The 22,780-nt window shown below is 47.6% G+C and overlaps 1 protein-coding gene across 4 annotated transcripts in view; it reads left to right on the top strand.

The window, feature by feature from the left end:
• The window catches only part of sorbs3 (sorbin and SH3 domain containing 3), an 85,234-nt gene that overhangs the window by 6,642 nt on the left and 55,812 nt on the right, over positions 1 to 22,780 (top strand). For all 4 annotated transcript variants that reach the window (XM_072266793.1, XM_072266792.1, XM_072266791.1 and 1 more), the window contains exons 2-3: positions 14,873 to 15,001; positions 22,043 to 22,101. In XM_072266793.1, coding sequence (XP_072122894.1) covers positions 22,090 to 22,101 — 12 coding nt within the window. In that variant the 5' untranslated portion in view covers positions 14,873 to 15,001; positions 22,043 to 22,089. The remainder of the gene's footprint in view (positions 1 to 14,872; positions 15,002 to 22,042; positions 22,102 to 22,780) is intronic.

The following is a 22,780-nucleotide window of genomic DNA, read 5'->3' as shown; positions in this document are numbered from 1 at the left end:
TATGATGGAAAAGGAGTTTATTTAGTTGTTCTGCTGAACATTGTGGGCTTGCTGTGTTGGCACTGAGATGCATGGTGGCTCTTGCAGGCTGGGGCAGCCTATCATTGGGTGTGTTGGTTTGTTGGTTGTTAACACAAATGATACATTTCATTGTACGTTTCCACGTAGTTGTGATAAGGAAAACTAATCTGGATTGAATTACACGCACCATTTCCAATCCAGGCATTCTGGGTATACTTTGTTATTGTTTTATTTAGTGATAGAGTGCGGAGTTGGCCCATCTGGCCCTTTCAGTCACGCCATCCCAGAGAGCCCACAACCCCAATTACCCCTAACCCAATCACGAGACAATTTACAGTGACCGGTTAACCTACCCGGTACGTCTCTGGACTGTGACAATTCTTTTCTTTTCAAATCTTTTTATTGTCATATACAGGAAAAATAACATGAGTACATTGAAGTAACAACACTTACAATGGCTCAAAAAAATCATTATCTTAAAGGTTGAAAAAAAAATTTTGTGATAACAAAAAGAACCTACTAAGCAGAAAAGTGAAAAAAAAAAGAACCCATTAGGTGTACAACCCTGGAGCCATGCGTCATACAAAAAGCTTCTAAAAATAAACATCAAACTGCCAGCAAGAAAGGAAGATATACTAAAAAAAATTTACAATTAGATCGTGGAAAAATTATATCAATTAACTCAAATGATAATAACAAGCAAATGAGCCCCATCTTTTCTCAAAATCAAATAAGGGTTCAAAGGTTTGACTTCTAATTTTCTCCAAACTAAGACATAGCATCACTTGAGAGAACCATTGTGACAAAGTGGGAGCTGATGTATCCTTCCACTTCAACAAAATGGCCCTCCTAGCTATCAATGTAACAAATGCAATAACATGTTGGTCAGACACAGAAATATCATGAATATCTTGAGGAACTATTCCAAAGAGCACAGTTAATTTATTAGGTTGTAAATTAATTTTAAGTGCTTTAGAAATTGTATTCGTGTAGTTAAAATGGACTGTGACAATTTACAGTGACCGGTTAACCTACCCGGCACGTCTCTGTGGGAGGCAATAGAGCACCCAGGGAAAACCGACACATTCTAAGGAGACTTCTTACGGAACGGTGCCGGAAATGAACTTCAAACTCCGGAACGCCCCCTGCTGTAATAGTGCTGCGCTAACCACTACGCTACCAGAGCGCCGATATACCCTAGGACAAAGATTGTGACCACCCACCCTACCTCTGCCCCTCATGATTTTATAAACCTCCATACAGTCACCCCTCTGCCTCCTACAGGGGTTAAAGTCCCAACCTGTCCTGACTCCCTTTATCCCAGTCTCCTAGTCCCAGTAACATCCTTGTGAATCCCTTCTGTCCATCTCCAGCTTCATAACATCCTTCCTATAGCTGAGTGACCAGAAGTGCAGACAATGTTCCAGGCGTGGTCTCACCAATGTCTTGTACGGCTGTAACACAATGTCCCAGTTCCTGTGCTCCGTACCATGGCTGTATGACTCAGTGGCAATACAGCTGAGTGAGTGGCAGTTTGGAAGGCAATCCTGTCATCCCAATGTTTGATACGCAAGCACAGTGACACACCTGCTGGTCGACCGTCAGACACAGTAGTGTTTAGGCTGTGTGGCCCACCATGGCTGATTTATTATGCCTCTCAACCCTATTCCCCTGCCTTCTCCCCATTATCTTTGATGTCCTGACTAATTAAGAAACTGTCAACTTCTGCTTTAAATATACCCAATGACTTGGCTTCCACAGCTGCCTGTGGCAGTGAATTGCACAGATTCACCACCCTCTGGCTAAAGAAATTCCTCTTCATCTCCGTTCTAAATGGACGTTCTTCAACTCTGAGGCTGTACACTCCGGTCTTAGACTGCCCCACTGTAGGAAACGTCTTCTCCACATCCACTCCATCTAGACCTTTCAATATCTGATATGTTCCAATGAGATCTCCTAAACTCCAGTGAGTTCAGGCCCAGAGCCATCAAATGCTCCCCATATGTTAACCCTTTCATTTCCGGGATTATTCTCGTGACCGTCTCCAATGCCAGCCCATTCTTTCTTAGATATGGGACCCAAGACTGCTCACAATAGTCCAAGTGCCTTTAGACTATAATCTAACTGATGGTCTTGGAAATGTATACAAAGAATTGCATAATCCTGGGAGTATGTTAATGTCTGAAGCCTAATCAGAGTGCTTGGGTGCTGAACTATTGCAATAAAAGTATCCAGGAGTGAATTTCACAATGGGATCTAATTTATGTGTTCAGGTGTTTATATGTAAAGTAACTGATAGTCCAGGAATAAGTTACAGGTTGGATCTAGTCCAGGAATTGAGAGATTAGTATGTAAATGCAGTGGACTCTGGTTAATAGGCCACTTAGGGTCTCAGCCTGAAACATCGACTGTTTATTCCCAAAATGCTGGCGGAATGCAGTAGGCCAGGCAGCATCTATTGGAAGAGGTACAGTCGACGTTTCGGGTCGAGACCCTTCGTCAGGACTAACGGAAAGAAGAGCTAGTAGGAGATTTGAAAGTGGGAGGGGGAGGGGGAGACCCGAAATGATAGGAGAAGACAGGAGGGGGAGGGATGAAGCTAAAAGCTGGAAAGTTGATTGGCAAAAGAGATACCAGGCTGGAGAAGGGAGAGGATCATGGGACGGGAGGCCTAGGGAGAAAGAAAGGGGGAAAGGAGCACCAGAGAAAGATGGAGAATAGGCAAGATTTGTGAGAGGGAAAGACAATAGACAATAGGTGCAGGAGTAGGCCATTCAGCCCTTCGAGCCAGCACTACCATTCACTGTGATCATGGCTGATCATCTACAATCAGTATCCTGTTCCTGCCTTCTCCCCATATCTCTTGACTCCGCTATCTTTAAGAGCTCTATCTAACTCTTTCTTGAAAGCATCCAGAGACTTGGCCTCCACTGCCTTCTGAAGCAGAGCATTCCAGAGATCGACAACTCTCTGGGTGAAAAAGTTTTTCCTCAACTCCGTTCTAAATGGCCTACCCCTTATTCTTAAACTGTGGTCTCTGGTTCTGGACTCCCCCAACATCAGGAACATGTTTCCTGCCTCTAGCGTGTCCAATCCCTTAATAATCTTATATGTTTCAATCAGATCCCCTCTCATCCTTCTAAATTCCAGTGTATACAAGCCCAGTCGCTCCAATCTTTCAACATATGACAGTCCCGCCATCCCGGGAATTAACCTCGTGAACTTACGCTACACTCCCTCAATAGCAAGAATGTTCTTCCTCAAATTTGGAGACCAAAACTGCACACAATACTCCAGGTGTGGTCTCACCAGGACCTTATACAACTGCAGAAGGACCTCTTTGCTCCTATACTCAATTCCCCTTGTTATGAAGGCCAGCATGCCATTAGCTTTCTTCACTGCCTGCTGTACCTGCATGCTTACTTTCAGTGACCGATGAACAAGGACACCCAGATCTCATTGTACTTCCCCTTTTCCTAACTTGACACCATTCAGATAGTAATCTGCCTTCCTGTTCTTGCCACCAAAGTGGATAACCTCACATTTATCCACATTAAACTGCATCTGCCCACTCACCCAACCTGTCCAAGTCACCCTGCATTCTCATAATGTCCTCCTCACATTTCACACTGCCACCCAGCTATGTGTCATCTGCAAATTTGCTAATGTTACTTTTAATCCCTTCATCTAAATCATTAATGTATATTGTAAATAGCTGCAGTCCCAGCACCGAGCCTTGCGGTACCCCACTAGTCACTGCCTGCCATTCTGAAAAGGACCCATTAATCCCTACTCTTGTTTCCTGTCTGCCAACCAATTTTCTATCCATGTCAGTACCCTACCCCCAATACCAATATATGAGACCTGACGCAGACTGGGAGACCGCTTCGCTGAACACCTACGTTCTGTCTGCCAGAGGAAGCAGGATCTCCCAGTGGCCACACATTTTAATTCCATGTCCCATTCCCATTCCGATGTCAATCCATGGCCTCCTCTACTGTCGAGATGAAGCCACACTCAGGTTGGAGGAACAACACCTTATATTCCATCTGGGTAGCCTCCAACCTGATGGCATGAACATTGATTTCTCTAACTTCCAATAATGCCCCTCCTCCCCTTCTTACCCCATTCCTAATTTATTATTATTATTTTTTTTCTCTCTCCCTCTCACAAATACTCCTTGCCTGTTCTCCATCTTCCTCTGGTGGTCGCCTCCCCCTTTCTTTCTCCCCAGGCCTCCCGTTCCTTCTCCAGCCTTGTATCCCTTTTGCCAATCACCTGTCCAGCTCTTGGCTTCATCCCTCCCCCTCCTGTCTTCTCCTATCATTTTGGATCTCCCCCTCCCACTTTCAAATCTCTTACTATCTCTTTTTCCTGTTAGTCTCGGCCCAAACGTCGACTGTACCTCTTCCTATAGACGCTGCCTGGCCTGCTGCGTTCCACCAGCATTTTGTGTGTGTTGCTTGAATTTCCAGCATCTGCAGATTTTCTCGTGTTGACTGTTTATTCCCCTCCACAGACATTCCCTGACCTGCTGAGTGCCTCCAGCATTTTCTGTGTGTTTCTCTGGATCGCCAGTGACTGCAGAATCGCTTGTGCTTAAAATTAGTTAACTAGTTACCTAGTTTGTGAGAAGTTTTATTGTTCACAGGGCATTGCTTGCTAATGTGTCTCAGTAACCATGACCTCAGTTAATAATCAATACACACGTCTATTGGAAATGACATTAAACAGTCTTGAACCTTGAACCTTGAATTTGTTGCCTGAGGATCTCACTCTCCCAGTGGCAAGGCCTTTCTAAAATGACGTGAGGAGGTGATGGTGAGGCACCTCAGAAATATAGAAATAGGATTGGGGTTGGTGAGGATTCAGCTTTCGACCCTCCTCCATCGTTTAATGTGGACACTAGTGTGATCTTGCATGCACCTCAAGTAGCCTCTGACAACCAAGTCTAACTCCTGGCCTTCTCGTGTGGCTTAGCCTCTAAACCCAGCAGAACTGTTTCTACTGACAGGAGAAGGGGTGAAGGTGGGTCCTGGCGCCTTAAAACCAGTGCTTCGGGTAGATGGAGCTCATCAGCCTGGGAAGGCAGTCCACCTAAGAGAGGGAAAACTCTGATTTCAAACCTCCGCTGCCTTGCGGCCATACCCACTTATGGGGAAGGTTTCGGGAGTAAACCCTGAGGACAAATCCAGAGCTGGAATCCCTAAGGCAGTCCGACGTTGCCTTCAACCTCATTCTGGCAACTCCTGCGACGTCACTGGTGCCAAACTGTATCGGCCCTTGCCCTTCCCTTGGACAACATCAGTGTCGTGGAGAGGGGAGACTTGCTGTTTGGGCAACTGCCAGTCTTCCATAAAACCTTGCCCAGGCCTGTGCCCTGGAAAACCTTTCCAGGCGCAGATTCATGGTCTTGCGAGACTAACAGATGCCACCACCAATGTGATCTTTTCTATCATTACCATGTTCCGGCTCTCCCATCCCCCACCCCCTCTCATTCCCAGAAATATACCTCTTCCCAAAGATATACTCGGTGACTTGGTCTCCACAGACATCCGAGGTGTAGAACTCTGCAGGATCAGCAGCCTCTGAGGGAAGAAATTCAACCCCCCTCATCTCAGTCTTAAATATACTGTACTGTAACCATAGTCTGTGAGCCCTTCCATTCAAATGCCCAAACCAGAGGAACTCAGCTCATTGAGCTCTGACAGACCTGAGAGCGCAGAGGAACGTCCGGAGAAATTTCTGAAATGCCAGGTTTGCTGCTGCTGCTACTGTGCGATCGAGAATCTCCAGAGGAAAGGCCTCAAAATCCCCGGCTTTGCCTGCTGCTGGTGACCGAGGCTGAGGTTGAAGTGTTCGGCAGAGATGGTGCTCGGTACTCGATGTCGGAGGGCTGATCAGAGTTCGAAGTTTTCAGATGACTCAGAGTCGGACTGTGGTCGGGCATGGCAGGGAGAGTTTTCTTCCTTCTCCCGTCTGCGTGAGGTGTGGGACTTTTGAGAGACTTTGAACTTTTTTACTGTGCCATGGCCTGTTCTTCATCAAGTTATGGTATTGTTGCACTGTTGTAACTATATGTTATAATCATGTGTTTTTTGTTAGTTTCAGGCTGTCCTGTGTTTCTGTGATATCACACCGGAGGAATATTGTATCATTTCTTAACGCATGCATTACTAAATTAGGATAAAAGAGGACTGCGTGTCTAATCTAATCTAATGTTTATTGTACTTATTATGTTTACTCCATAAACGCAGTGTGAACAAGGAACTTCTTTGCACACAAGTGTGTCTGTGTTTGCGTGCATGCATGTGTGTGTGGCTTTTAAATTCAAGATGCTAGAGCCATGGAGAAGTACAGTACAGAAACAGGCCCTTCGGCTCATCTAGTCCATGCCAAACCATTTAAATTGCCTACTCCCATTGATCTGCATGGGGACCCTCCATACTCCTGTCATCCATGTACCAGTCCAAACTTGTCTTAAACGTTGAAATCAAGCTTGCATGCACCACTTGTACTGGCAGCTTGTTCAAGATGGCTTAATGTCAGTTCTAGTACACAAATGTAAAGGGGAACGAAACAATTGTTTCTCAGCACAAAAAATGCAATGAGATAAAGAACACAGAAATAATTAAAAAAACACAATAAATATAAATACATAAGATTGATTGTACGTCCATCAGCTGACACTAGGTGCAGGAGTGTCTGTACGTAAGGTGACTCTGACAGGAAATGATAAAGTAGTGGTGGTTGGGGGTGCAGAGGGGTGGGTTAGAGGTGGGTGGAGGTGATGATTAGCCTTATTGCTTAGGGAAAGTAACTGTTTTTGAGTCTAGTGGTCCTGGCGTAGATCCCACGTAGCTTCCTCCCTGATGGAAATGGGACAAACAGTCCATGAGCAGGGCCCTTGATGGTGGGGGATGCATTGAGCTGTTTTGACTATCCATGGTGGAGCCTTCCTGTCCTTCGCAGTGCAGATTCTGTATCAGGCAGTGATACAGATTGTCAGGACGATCTCTGCTGCACGTCTGTAGAATGACCTGAGTAGAGATGTGCAAAGTCCAGCTCTCTTCAGCCTCCTCAGGAAGTAGAGGTATCGGTGAGCTTACCTGACTGTGTAGGATGTGTTCTGGGACCATGAGACCTTGCGTGAGATGTGCACTCCCAGGAGTTTGAAACAAGATGAATCACAAGAAAGTGAGGAGGCAGTAGGACTCCGAGAGCATAGTAATTCTCCTTCCCCCAACACGCGACACTATTACAGCTTGGGGCATCAGGGTTCAGAGTTCAATTCTGCCTGTGAGCGTGCAGGTTTCCTCCGGGTGTTCCCATTTCCTCTCACAGTCCAAAGACATACCGGTTAGCAACACACACAAAATGCTGGAGGAACTCAGCAAGCCAGGCAGCATTGATGGAAAAAAAGTACAGTCGACATTTCTGGCCGAAACCCGTCACCAGGACTGGTAGATTAATTGTTCATTGTAAGCTGTCCAGTGATTAGGCTAGGGTTAAACCGGGGACTGCTGCTGGAGTGTGGCTTATTGGGCTGGGAGGGTCTGTTCTGCGCACTATCTCTAAGTAAATAAATTAATTAAATAAACATCCCTGTAGCTCTGGAGCTGCACGCGTGGTGCTGGAGCAACTCAGTGAGTCAGGCAGCAACCCCACCCTTCACCAGGATTGGTAAGAAAGAGGGGAGAGGTCTCTACCCACTCCCTCCATCAGATACTGTCTGGCTTGCTGAGTTCCACCCTGCAGAGTCCCGAGGAAACCCTCAACTTCCTCCCTGGACAGATATCCAACCCGTCACCCCACACCGCAGAGTCCCGAGGAAACCCTCGATTTCCTCCCTGGACAGATATCCAACCCGTCACCCCACACCGCAGAGTCCCGAGAAAACCCTCGATTTCCTCCCTGGACAGATATCCAACCCGTCACCCCACACCGCAGAGTCCCGAGGAAACCCTCGATTTCCTCCCTGGACAGATATCCAACCCATCACCCCACACTGCAGAGTCCCGAGGAAACCCTCGATTTCCTCCCTGGACAAAAATCCAACCTGTTGCCCCGCCTGGTTCAACTCATAAACAATTCCTCCTTCAACTCCCAACACTTTCTCCAAATCTAATCTGTGGGAACTCGCATAGGATTACACAAATCCTATCTCTTTGTGGGGTATGTGAAATGGTTGGTCCTTGTTTCACACCTGCTGTACCTGATGGCTACATTTGTGTGACCTCTTGCACTCACACAGACCTCAAGATCAGAATCAGAATCAGGTTTATTGTCACCGACATATGTTGTGACATTTGTTGTTTTGTGGCAGCAGTACATTAATATTTATGTTAAATTACAATAAGAAAAATAAAAAGTAAATAAGTACTGAAAAGGAGAGGAAAAAGCAGTGAGCTAGTGTTCCTGGGTTCAGTGTCCATTCAGAAATCTGATGGCGGAGGGGAAGAAGCTGTTCCTGAATCATTGGGTGTGTGTCTTCAGGCTCCTGGACCTCCTCCCCAATGGTAGTAATGAGAAGAGGGCAGGTCCTGGGTGTTGGGAGTCATTAATGGTGGACGCTGCCTTTCTGAGGCATGGTCTTTTGAAGATGTCCACAATGCTGGGGAGGCTAGTGCCCATGATGGAGTTTACAACTTTCTGCAGATTTTTCCAATCCTGCATTGGCCACCCCCTATCAGATGGTGAAGCAACCAGTTAGAATGCTCTGCACTGTACATCTGTAGAAATTTGCCAGAGTCTTCAGTGACAGAACAAATCCTCTGAGATATTGACACCCAGGAACACCTCAGTCCCTCGGTGACCAGCTTCCATGCTGATCTCCCATGGTCCCCGGGAATTCCTCCCTTTCCCTTCCTGACTTCTTATTTCCATTTCAGGTGTGTGACCAATGTCTACTGTATTACAATCCTGTCTATTACAGGCACATTCAGCAAAGGAAATGCATAAAAACCACAAGGAGAACAGATCCTCAACCTGAAATATTAACGCTGCTTCCCAACTGCTGAGTGCATTCAATGTATTCTATTTGTATTTCATTCTCTCATAGGTAACATGGCAAAATCCACAGTCCCCACCATCACCCTGTTTCCAGGCAAGACTGTCCAGTGCTTTGTTTCTCCCTTCCTTTGGAACCTGTTCTGATGAAGAGACTGCTTAAGACCGTGCTTGTTTTCTCCTGTGCATCATTAGGGACCTCCACCTCCCAGGACATGCCCCCTTCTCATTTCTACAATTAGTGACTCCCCCCACCCACCTCCCAGGACATGCCCTCTGCTCATTTCGACAATTAGTGAGCCCCCACCACCCTGGAAATGGCCTCTTGTAAAGACACTGCCCCGAAGAAGGCAATAGCAAACCACTTCTGTAGAAAAATTTGCCTAGAGCAATCATGGTCATAGAAAGCACATAACAAATGAACGAAATGTATTGCTGCCCAAAAACAACACATTTCGTGACATGGCAAACACAAGAAAGTCTGCAGATGCTGGAAATCCAGAGTAACACACACAAAATGCTGGAGGAACTCAGCAGGTCAGGCAGCATCTGTGGAAAAGAGTGAATATTCGACACTTTGGGCCAAGATGCTTCTTCAGAACTGAGAAGGAAGGGGGAAGTTGCCAGAATAAAAAAGGTGGGGGAGTGGAAGGAGGCCAGCTGGAAGGTGATAGGTGAGGCCAGGTGGAGCGAGTGGGTAAGGTAAAAGGAAGGGATCTGGTAGGAAAGGAGAGTTGACCAGAGGAGAAAGGGAAGGAAGGAATCTGGTAGGAGAGGAGAGTGGACCAGAGGAGAAAGGGAAGGAAGGGATGTAGGAGAGGAGAGTGGACCAGAGGAGAAAGGGAAGGAAAGAATCTGGTAGGAGAGGAGAGTGGACCAGAGGAGAAAGGGAAGGAAGGAATCTGGTAGGAGAGGCGAGTGGACCAGAGGAGAAAGGGAAGGAAGGAATCTGGTAGGAGAGGCGAGTGGACCAGAGGAGAAAGGGAAGGAAGGAATCTGGTAGGAGAGGAGAGTGGACCAGAGGAGAAAGGGAAGGAAAGAATCTGGTAGGAGAGGAGAGTGGACCAGAGGAGAAAGGGAAGGAAGGAATCTGGTAGGAGAGGCGAGTGGACCAGAGGAGAAAGGGAAGGAAGGAATCTGGTAGGAGAGGCGAGTGGACCAGAGGAGAAAGGGAAGGAATCTGGTAGGAGAGGAGAGTGGACCAGAGGAGAAAGGGAAGAAAGGAATCTGGTAGGAGAGGAGAGTGGACCAGAGGAGAAAGGGAAGGAAGGAATCTGGTAGGAGAGGAGAGTGGACCAGAGGAGAAAGGGAAGGAAGGAATCTGGTAGGAGAGGAGAGTGGACCAGAGGAGAAAGGGAAGGAAGGAATCTGGTAGGAGAGGAGAGTGGACCAGAGGAGAAAGGGAAGGAAGGAATCTGGTAGGAGAGGAGAGTGGACCAGAGGAGAAAGGGAAGGAGAAGGGACCCAGGGGAAGTGATGGGCAGGTGAGAAGAAGTGAAAGGTCAGAGTGGGGAATAGAGAGAGGGGTGAGAGAATTTGCTCACCGGAAGGAGAACAAAGACATGCTGCATGCCAGTGATAATAAACGGATTCTGTTTCTGAGAAACTTCTCCTATCGTAAATCCTCTCTGCCTTGAATGGCAGGGCTCTCTCTTCGCCACACTTCCTCTCTGCAGGGCTCTCACACCACTCTCACCTCCGAGACCAAGAATGGGGAGGGTTCCCTCGCCCTCTCCCTCTCCCTCCGCCCACCCGCCTCCAAAACATCCTCCGTGATCTCAGATTTACTAATCACATGTACATTGAAACATACAGCAGAATATGTCGTTTGCGTTAACAACCCAAGGTTGTGCTGGGGGCAAGTGTCACCACAAATTCCGGTGCCAACATAGCATGCCCACATGCCTGGCAGAACAACACAGGACACTATAGGCAACAACAGCAGAACGGGCCCCTCTTACTAGCTCTTCCTTCAGTTAGTCCTGACGAAGGGTCTCGGCCTGAAACGTCGACTGTACCTCTTCCTAGAGATGCTGCCTGGCCTGCTGCGTTCACCAGCAACTTTGATGTGTGTTGCTTGGATTTCCAGCATCTGCAGAATTCCTTGTGTTTGCCCTTTACTCTCTCCCACCTAACGGATAGGACAGGGCTCCAGGCTCGGGCACTGAGTTTTGACTTCCAGATGTCCGATCAACCTTCAGGCTTTGATCTTCGTTGTCAACCCCTAGACCAGCCGGTGACATTACCCCCAACTCCAAGCTTGCCGACTGACTGGCCCCCCTGCTTCCTACTCACACGGACATCCAGTTCCAGGACCCACGGACTTGGAACAACCCGAAATCCACAGGAGTCACCTGTCTTTGTTGCTGTACTCAGAGCACAGCGCCCTGACCTTCAGCAAGATGTCTCCACCACCAGCAACACCTTCCCTGCCACCATCTCTCACGTTTCACCCCTCCCTTTCCAACAACCATCCTCCTGCCCACTCTCCTGTGCAGCATAGATCCCTTCGCCCTCTCCCTCCTCACCTTCCAGGTACATAAACAGTCCTTCCGAGAGACCGAGCTGTTCGCTCCGCGGCGTCCTCTTCCACAGGTCGGGCAGCATTGATGGAAAGTAATAAACAGTCAACCTCTTGGGCCAAGACCCTCAGGAGTGGAGAAGAAGGGGGAATAAGAAAGTGGGGGAGGGGGAGGAATACAAATGGGCAGGCGATAAGTGAGGCAGGTGAGGGGAGAAGTTGGGAGGGAGGATTGAAGTAAGAGGCTGGGAGGTGATAGGTGGAAGGAATTTGATAGAAGAGAATGGACCATGGGAGAAAGGGAAGGAGGTGGGGAATGAGAAGGGCAGGTGAGGAGAAAAGAAGGATGGGGTGGGAGTGTAAGTGGAATGGGGAATGGAACAGCAGAGAAGGGAAGGGGACAAGATTACCAGTCAGAAGTTCAAGCCATTAGGATGGGGACTACCAGATAGAATGTGAGATGTTGCTCCTGCATCCTGAGTGTGGAGGCCTTCTGACAATCCAAGTAAGCAAGAAACACCAAATCTCCGTTGTCTGTCCTGCCTGAATAATTGCCAACATGAGAACAGTGTGTAACTGTAGAATGTGATTGTAAAGCCAGTAGGGTGCCCTGAGACCGTGAGCCCAAGGATTCTTTCTTACTGCTTTGTCAGCTGAAGGATTGGTGATTCAGTCGCCCTCCCCTTCTGGTCTCAGGCATCCCAGAATCATTCTTCAAGTAAGCAAAGTTTCTTGGCAACGGGACAGTGTGGTTTGGCCTGCTGTGATGGAAAAGAATGAGTAATCCTGCCCTTTGGAAACCTGTACACAATTCCCGGATCCAACCAATGGGAATGACAGGGTTGTGGGAGAAATATCTTGGAAAAACAACATAGTAAAGATGGGCACAATGAATCAGCTGCAGACCACACTGCCGTATACAGGATTAACCCCGTCATCGACGGACCACACTGCCGTATACAGGATTAACCCCGTCATCGACGGACCACACTGCCGTATACAGGATTAACCCCGTCATCGACGGACCACACTGCCGTATACAGGATTAACCCCGTCATCGACGGACCACACTGCCGTATATAGGCTTAACCACGTCATCGACGGACCACACTGCCGTATACAGGATTAACCCCGTCATCGACAGACCATACCAGGCTTAACCCTGTCATCGACAGACCATACTGCCGTATACAGGCTTAACCCCGTCATCGACAGACCATACTGCTGTATACAGGCTTAACCCCGTCATCGACAGACCATACTGCCGTATACAGGATTAACCCCGTCATCGACAGACCATACTGCCGTATACAGGATTAACCCCGTCATCGACAGACCACACTGCCGTATACAGGCTTAACCCCGTCATCGAGAGACCACACTGAACCACACCTGCGATCCCACTGAAACACAGACCACACTGCCGGGTACAGGCTTAACCCCGTCATCGACGGACCACACTGCTGGGTACAGGCTTAACCCCGTCATCGACGGACCACACTGCTGTATACAGGCTTAACCTCGTCATCGACAGACCACACTGCCGTATACAGGCTTAACCCCGTCATCGACAGACCACACTGAACCACACCTGCGATCCCACTGAAACACGGACCACACTGCTGTATACAGGATTAACCCCGTCATTGACAGACCACACTGCCGTATACAGGCTTAACCCCGTCATCGAGAGACCACACTGAACCACACCTGCGATCCCACTGAAACACAGACCACACTGCCGGGTACAGGCTTAACCCCGTCATCGACGGACCACACTGCTGGGTACAGGCTTAACCCCGTCATCGACGGACCACACTGCTGTATACAGGCTTAACCCCGTCATCGACAGACCACACTGCCGTATACAGGCTTAACCCCGTCATCGACAGACCACACTGCTGTATACAGGCTTAACCCCGTCATCAACAGACCACACTGCCGTATACAGGCTTAACCCCGTCATCGACAGACCACACTGAACCACACCTGCGATCCCACTGAAACACGGACCACACTGCTGTATACAGGCTTAACCCCGTCATCGACAGACCACACTGCTGTATACAGGCTTAACCCCGTCATCGACGGACCACACTGCTGTATACAGGCTTAACCCCGTCATCGACAGTCCACACTGCCGTATACAGGCTTAACCCCATCATCGACAGACCACACTGAACCACACCTGCGATCCCACTGAAACATGGACCACACTGCTGTATACAGGCTTAACCCCGTCATCGACAGACCACACTGCTGTATACAGGCTTAACCCCGTCATCGACGGACCACACTGCCGTATACAGGCTTAACCCCGTCATCGACGGACCACACTGCCGTATACAGGCTTAACCCCGTCATCGACAGACCACACTGCTGTATACAGGCTTAACCCCGTCATCGACGGACCACACTGCCGTATACAGGCTTAACCCCGTCATCGACGGACCACACTGCCGTATACAGGCTTAACCCCGTCATCGACAGACCATACTGAACCACACCTGCGATTCCACTGAAACACGGACTGCACTGAACTATACAGTGTGATCCCACTGAAACACAGACTGCACTGAACTATACAGTGTGATCCCACTAAACACAGACTGCACTGAACTACACAGTGCGATCCCAGAAATGGACTGCACTGAACTACACAGTGCGATCCCACTGAAACAGGGACTGCACTGAACTACACAGTGCGATCCCACTGAAACAGGGACTGCACTGAACTACAGTGCGATCCCAGAACACAGACCGCACTGAACCACACCTGCGATCCCACTGAAACACAGACTGCACTGAACTACACAGTGCGATCCCAGAAACACAGACTGCACTGAACTACACAGTGCGATCCCAGAACACAGACCGCACTGAACCACACAGTGCGATCCCAGAAACACAGACTGCACTGAACTACACAGTGCGATCCCAGAAACACAGACTGCACTGAACTACACAGTGCGATCCCAGAAACACAGACTGCACTGAACTACACAGTACGATCCCAGAAACACAGACTGCACTGAACTACACAGTGCGATCCCAGAAACACAGACTGCACTGAACTACACAGTGCGATCCCACTGAAATACAGATTGCACTGAACTACACAGTGTGATCTCACTCATCTAGACACATTGCAGAAATGTTCAGTATCATGCTCCGCTTTAGACATGAACAAAGTGTAAACACACAGTTATTTACTCACTAGCAAAAACTAATTAACTCTTTCTCCGACGGTATCGTTTTGGTTATGACTAATATTAACCCTGCAATGCCTACTGTTCATTGTGTATATGATCCTTGCTGAAGGGGAAGCTTCCTGGAGTTCTGAGAGAACAAACTGATTCCGAGTGTTCGAAGTCAAGTTTATGGTCAACGCACGTGCACAGGTGCGACGAGGATTGTGCTTGCAGCAGCATCGCTGGCACCCAGCGTCAGGTAAGCAGCGTTCACTTGGAAACGTAATTACTTTCTGCCCATTACACCGCTGCTGTTTAGGGCAGCAATGAAGCTCGCCCACCTCTGACAGTGTTCAGGGCTTTCTTCATCATGTCAGTCGCCTCCTCCCAGCTTTCACTGTCAGTCACACAAGTCCCGGGTGGAGACTCAGGAATACCGTCGCACTCAGATGTAGAAGGATTCTTCATTGCTGTTTCTGTAAGAGTTTTGTTTTACCAGTCAGGGTTGTTAGCCCTGAGCTGAACCCCTGAACCTGGAGGTCTGGTGGACCTCTCTTAGTCTGGCCTCTACCCTTTGACCTGCTTGGCATCGGTGACCCTACCAAGAGCCAAAGCATAAAGCCTGACTCCAGCCAACATAGCTCTCCGGGTCATTGAGGCACGCGAGCCTCCAAACCCTATGACAAGGATGTGAGTTCTCTTGGAGGAAAACGCTCAATCTAAACACAAATTTTACATAGAAGAATCCAAATGTGAGTCAGGTTTAATATCACCAGCATATATCATGAAATTTGTTTTGCAGCAGCTGTACAGTGCAATACATAATAATAAAACTATCAAATATATAGATAAAAATTTAATTAATTAAATAGAGAAAAATAAATGGGTGCTGAGGTGGAGATACGTCTCTACCAAAGGAGGTGTAAGGTGCTCCTACCCTCCGCTGGCCTGCAGGTCACCCTCGGGCAAGGTGCAGCACCTGCTTAGCCCCCAATCAGGGTCACGTGAAACCATGGGAGCAGGTGGTGGATGGTCGTATGAGCAGCTGATGTATATCACAAATCCTGGTTATGGAACCACTGACACCAAGCAGGCAATCTCTGAAGAGTATTGATAATGGCTGGGGTCACCAGTCTTGTAAAGACACTGCCCAGAAGGCAGCAATGGCAAACCACTTCCGTAGAAAAATTTGCCAAGAACAATCATGGTCATGAGACCATGATTGCCCACGTCATACAAAACAGCACACAATGATGATGATGAGGCAAAAACAGAGCAAGAATATTGAAGTAGTGTTTGTGGGTTCAATGTCCGTTCAGAAATCTGCTGACAGAGAGGAAGAAGCTGTTTCTGAAACATTGAGTGTGCGTCTTCAGGCTCCGGTACCTCCTCGCTGATGGTAGTAAAGAGCAGAGAGCATGCCCTGGGTGATGGAGGACAATTGGAACAACAGCACACTGAAAGATATCAAAGGGATCACCCTGTTGCTGAACTTTAGTGATGAGGGGCCCACAATTATACACCCAGTTAGAATCTGATAGTGGGGCGATTAACAATGGAGATGCAAGTTGCCAGAATTGTACAGGCAGAGAGATCTTGACAACAATCATAGAGCGATACAGTATGGGAGTAGGCCCTTCAGCCCGACTGCTCCATGCTGACCCATCTAAATTATTCCCATTTCCCAGTGTTTGGCCCATATTCCATTGGACCACAAGACGTAGGTGTAGAAATAGGCCACTTTGCCCAGTGAGTCTGCCCTCATTCTTCCATATACCCAGAGTCATCAAACGCTTCTCACATAATAACCCTTTCATCCCCACAATCATTCGCATGAACCTCCTCTGGACCATAAGACATAGGAACAGAATTAGGCCATTTGGCCCTTCAAGTCTTCTCAGCCATTTGATCATACTTTCCCTCTCAACCCCATTCTCCACTCTTTGCTCCATAACTTTTGATGCCTTTACTAATCAAAAACCTATCAACCTCCGCTTTAATTATACCCAATGACTTGTCTGGTTATGACAATGAATTCCACAGATTCACCATCCTCTGGCTAAGGAAATTCCTGCTCCTCTTTGACCTACAGGGATGTCCCATTTCCCTGAAGGTGTGTCCTCAGGTCCTAGAACCTACCACTATAGGAAACATCCTCCCTACACACACTCTTTCTAGTCTTTCAATATTTGATAGGTTTCAATGAGATCTCTATCATTCTTCTAAACACTGGTGAGCTGTCAAATGCTCCGTGTATGTTAAGATGAGAAAATCTGCAGATGCTGGAAATCCAAGCAACACACACAAAATGCTGAAGGAACTCAGCAGGCCAGGCAGCATCTATGGAAAGAGTAAACAGTCAACGTTTCGGGTCTCACCCCATTGAACAAGTGCTACACCTGCCCCTATACCTCCTCCCTCATTACCATTCAGGGACCCAAACAGTCCTTCCAGGTGAGGCGACACTTCACCTGTGAGTCTGTCAGGGTCATCTGCTGTATCTGGTGCTCCCAGTGTGGCCTCCTGTATATTGCTGAGACTCGACATAGATTGGGAGACCACTTCACTGAGCATCTATGGTCTGTCCGCCGGAAAAAGTGAGATCTCCCAGTGGCCGCCCATTTTAATTCCACTTCCCATTCCCATTCTGACATGTCAGTCCATGGCCTCCTCTACTAGAGTAGGTTACATGATTGGCACAATATTGTGGGCCAAAGGGCCTATAATGTGCTGTAGATATCTAAGTTCTATGTTCTACTGTTGCGATGAGGCCACACTCAGGTTGGAGGATTAACACCTTATATTCCACCTGGGTAGCCTCCAACCTGTTGGCATGAACTTCGATATCTCAAACTTCTGGTAATGCCTCCCCCCATCCTTTACCATTTTCTCATTCCCATTTCCCTCTCTTACCTCATCTCCTGGTTTGCCCATTGTCCTCTGGTGCTCCTCCCCCCATTTCTTTCTTCCATGGCCTTCTGTCCTCTCCTATTAAATTCCCCCTTCTCCAGCCCTGTATCCCTTTCACCAATCAACTTCCCAGCTCTTTACTTCACCCCTCCTCCCCCTCCTGATTTCACCTATCACCTTGTGTTTCTCCCTACCCTCCCACCAGCTTTTAACTCAACTCCTCATCATTTTTTTCTCCAGTCCTGGTGAAGGGTCTTGGCCTGAAATGTTGACTGTACTCTTTTCCATAGATGCTGCCTGACCTGCTAAGTTCCTCCAGCAGTTTGTGTGCGATCCTCATCTGTTAACCACTTCAATCCTGGAATCATTTTTCATGAACTTCCTCTGGATTGTCTCCAATGGCAACACATCTTTTCGTAGTTAACGGGCAGAAACTGCTCACAATACTCCAAGTATGGTCTGACCACTGCTTTAAAGCCTCATCTTGCTTTTGTATTCGAGTCTTCTTGTAATGAATGCTAACATTGTATTTGCCTTCCTTACCACTGACTTGACCTGCAACTTAACCTTTAGGGAATCCTGCATGATGACTCCCAAGACCCTTTGCACCTCGGAGTTTTGGATTTTCTCCCCATTTAGGAAATAGTTTATGCCTTTGTTCCTTAGTGACCATTCACTTCCCTACACTGTATTCTATTGCCACTTCCTTGCGCGTTCTCCCAATATGTCTAAGTTCTTCTGCAACCACCCTGCTTCCTCAACACCTATCCATCCACCTATCTTCATATCATCTGCAAACTTGGCCACAAAGTCATCAATTCCATCATCCAAATCATTGGCATATAATATGAAAATAATTGGTCCCAACACCAACCCATGCAGAACACCACTAGTTACCGGCAGCCAACCAGAAAAAGCCCTCTTTACTCCCATTCTTCACCTCCTGCCAATCAGCAAATGCTCTATCCATGTTCTTCAGCGATTCCAATAACTTCCACCTTGTCAGCCTTATGGTGGAGCTCAGCCATCTGAGAGCGGGATGACACATGAGAAGGTTCAGATGTCAAGAATCCCCACATGGGTACTTGTATTCTGAGTGACGCACACAAAATGCTGGAGGAACTTGGCAGGTCAGGCGGCATCTATGGAGAGGAATGAACAGCCAGCATTTTGAGCCAAGACTCGTCATCAGGATTTTTGTTCTGCACAGGCAATTTTAATCACACTCAGCGGCCGCTTTATCAGGAACACCTGTACACCTGCTTGTTAATGCAAATATCTAATCAGCCAATCATGTGGCAGCAACTCAATGCAAAAAGTATGCAAACGTGGTCAAGGTGTTCAATTGTTGTTCAGACCAAACATCAGAATGGGGAAGAAATGTGATCTAAGTGACTTCGACCATGGTATAATTGTTGGTGCTAGACAGAGCAGTTTGAGTGTCTCAGGAACTGCTGATCTCCTGGGATTTTCACCTACAATACTCCCTAGAATTTACAGAGAATGGTGCAAAAAACAAAAAAAAATCAGTGAGCTGCAGTTCTGTGGGTGAAAACACCTTGTTAATGAGAGAGGTCAGAGGAGAATGGCTAGACTGGTTCAAACTGACGGAAGGTGACAGTAACTCATATAACTACACGTTACAACAGTGATGTGCAGAACAGCACCTCTGAACGTACAACATGTCGAACCTCGGGCTGGTTGGGCTACAGCAGCAGAAGACCATGAATATACATTCAGAGGCCTAGTATAGGAGGTACCTAACAAAGTGGCCACTGAGTGTACGTTTCTGATTTAGGATAATGCTCACATTAGTGACTGACCAAACAAGGCAATTATTGCTAAATTTAGTTCTACGCCAAGTCACTGATTCAGTTTAATCATTAATGCCTTCCCAGCCACTCTGCAAGGAGGAACTGTAAAATCCACTCACTGTGTGGTACCAATCTGGCATTAAAACAGGGAAAAGGCCTTGGATTTTAAGTGGATAAACCAAGCTAGGCGTGCGGATCAAAAGGAGAATTTTATTTGGATATCCCTGTGAATGAGCAATGCCCCAAGGTGGCATGAGAGACAGGAGCAGAATTAGGCCATTCGGTCCATCGAGTCTGTTCCATTCCATCATGGCTGATTTATTTTCCCTGTCAACCCCATTCTCTCACCTTCTCCCTGGAACTGTTGATGCTCTGACTAAATAAGTCTATCAACCTCTGCTTTAAATATACTCAACATAGCAGGTTACAGACAGCTCCCTTCGGACTTGGACTGAGAGGTCTCACCAGCATCCCCCTACCCCGGCCTGAGTGACGGAGGATGAAGCAAGATTCAAACACTGTCGAAGTTCTGGCTTCTAACCCAGGTTAAAACTGAAAACAAAGCCATTAAACTGAGTGTCCACATGAACCATCTGACTGCTGGGCACACTGGCTTCTTGTCTCCCCCTTGTGGTCAGAACTCTCCTGCTGTGCAAATTATCCTTTGTTTTGTAACTGCCTGACATTTTTTACAAATATATATTTATTATAAATTCAAACTGCCTATTGTGTATTCTGTATTTGCCTATTACAAGCAAAAATCAGGTGAATCATAACTAACACTGTCGAAGGAAAACTGCATCCATCATCAGGGTTCCCCACTACCCAGGACATACTCTCTTCTCACCGCTGCCATCAGGGAGCCACAGGTCCCACACCACCAGGTTCAGGAACAGTTATTACCCCTCAACCATCAGGTCCCACACCACCAGGTTCAGGAACAGTTATTACCCTACAACCATCAGGTCCCACACCACCAGGTTCAGGAACAGTTATTACCCCTCAACCATCAGGTCCCACACCACCAGGTTCAGGAACAGTTATTACCCCTCAACCATCAGGTCCCACACCACCAGGTTCAGGAACAGTTATTACCCTACAACCATCAGGTCCCACACCACCAGGTTCAGGAACAGTTATTACCCCTCAACCATCAGGTCCCACACCACCAGGTTCAGGAACAGTTATTACCCCTCAACCGTCAGGTCCCTGACCACCAGGTTCAGGAACAGTTATTACCCCTCAACCATCAGGTCCCACACCACCATGTTCAGGAACAGTTATTACCCTACAACCATCAGGTCCCACACCACCAGGTTCAGGAACAGTTATTACCCCTCAATCATCAGGTCCCACACCACCAGGTTCAGGAACAGTTATTACCCCTCAACCATCAGGTCCCACACCACCAGGTTCAGGAACAGTTATTACCCCTCAACCATCAGGTCCCGCGCCACCAGGTTCAGGAACAGTTATTACCCCTCAATCATCAGGTCCCACACCACCAGGTTCAGGAACAGTTATTACCCCTCAACCATCAGGCTCTTGAACCAAGGGGGATAACTTCACTCAGACCTCACTTGCCCCCACCACTGAACTGTTCTCACGACCTATGGGCTCACTTTCAAGGATTCTTCGTCTCATGTTCTCAATATTTATTGCCCATTTATTTATTATTATTACTATTATTTATTTTTGTATTTACACAGTTTGTTGTCTTCTGCTCTCTGGTTGATCACCCAAATTCGTGCAATCTTTCATTGATTCTGTTATGGTTATTATTCTATGGATTTATTGCATATGCCTGCGAGAAAATGAGTCTCAGGATTGTATATGGTGACATATATGTACTTTGATGATACATTACCTGAAACTTTGAACTTTTTAAACTAACACATTCCCATCTTCATTGAGGATGGCATTTATCTCCTGTGGTGCCCAATAGTCTCCGGACACCTCTGTGTTACCTGTGGGCGCTGCGTGTTCTTTTTCCACAGCGACCTGGACACAGACAAACCCGCTGAACATTGCCCATCAGTCAGTCCAGAGGGAACCCACACTGCCCATCTCCAGTGCCCACGGGTAACTATTCAGTCAGTCCAGAGGGAACCCACACTGCCCATCTCCAGTGCCCACGGGTAACTATTCAGTCAGTCCAAGGGGAACCCTCCACTGTCCTCCAGGGCCCATGGGTAATTATCTGGTCAGTCCAGGGGAATTCTCCACTGCCCATCTCCAGATCAAACAGATAGTTATTCAGTCAGTCCAGACAGAAGCCTCTGCTGCCCATCTCCAGATAGCTATCCAGCCAGCCAGCCCCGTCAACAGGTTAACTAGTGCCTCCCCCTCTCCCCTCCCCCCACCCCGCACTGGATGACCAAAGGTGAAGAGGGTTAGGGCTAAGGTGCTGTCAGAAACTGAGGAGCTTCCCTTTCAGATATGAGGATGGGGGCTGCAGCCTCACACACTCCATGCCTGACTGGGGTTGGTGTGTGTTGGACGGGGATGTGGAGATGTTTATGACTTTGTTTTTTACTACATTCTTATATTTACCCCTTCACTTTAACTCTGGACAGGTTTGTGACAGAGCCTGGGACCAGGAATACCCACTGGACTCCACACCATGCAGTCACAGGTAAGCGAATGCCTCAGGCTCAGGTGTTTATTGCAGGTATTCCTCACTGAGACATTCCTTCCTTGTGCAATTCTACACTGTCACCATACAGAGTGTCTTCCCATCAGCCATTACTGTCTGGGTTGGTGATTCCGTTGTCCCCAAAACACCCTGGTGTAACTCTACACTGTCACCATGGAGACCATTCTCACATCGGCCATTACTGTCTGGTTTGGTGATTCCAGCTTCTCACAATATACGAAAACTACAAACAAACTGTCAGGACAGCACAAAAGGTCATCACTGCAGGATTTGTGTGTGTCCGGGTCAAAGAAGCGGGAGGGAAAATCATTGCGGACACAACCCACCCAGCAAGATGCCTTTTCCAAAAGCTCCCTTCTGGAAAGTGCGATAGGGTAATTAAAACAAAAACTATACACCAGTTTAAAAATTCTTCCCCTAGGCAGTTAATCTAATCAACCATTCTAGTTAGCTCCCACACTCCCTCTATCTATTAGCCCTGTCACTGCACTGCACTGTAAACACTTTAAACTAATCTCACTAATCTCCTAATCCCACTATCCTGCCTCCCAGTAGTTATCCCTGCAAACAGTCAAAGTGCCCATTTACATCCTCCTTCACCTCCATTCAAGGCACCAAGCATTCCATACACCCACCACTCTCTGTGTGAAAAAACAGA

Source organism: Mobula birostris, chromosome 8, assembly GCF_030028105.1.
Source record: "Mobula birostris isolate sMobBir1 chromosome 8, sMobBir1.hap1, whole genome shotgun sequence".
NCBI lineage: Eukaryota > Metazoa > Chordata > Chondrichthyes > Myliobatiformes > Myliobatidae > Mobula > Mobula birostris.
Note: the sequence above shows the minus strand (reverse complement) of the source record. Positions and strands in the feature narration are given on the sequence as shown.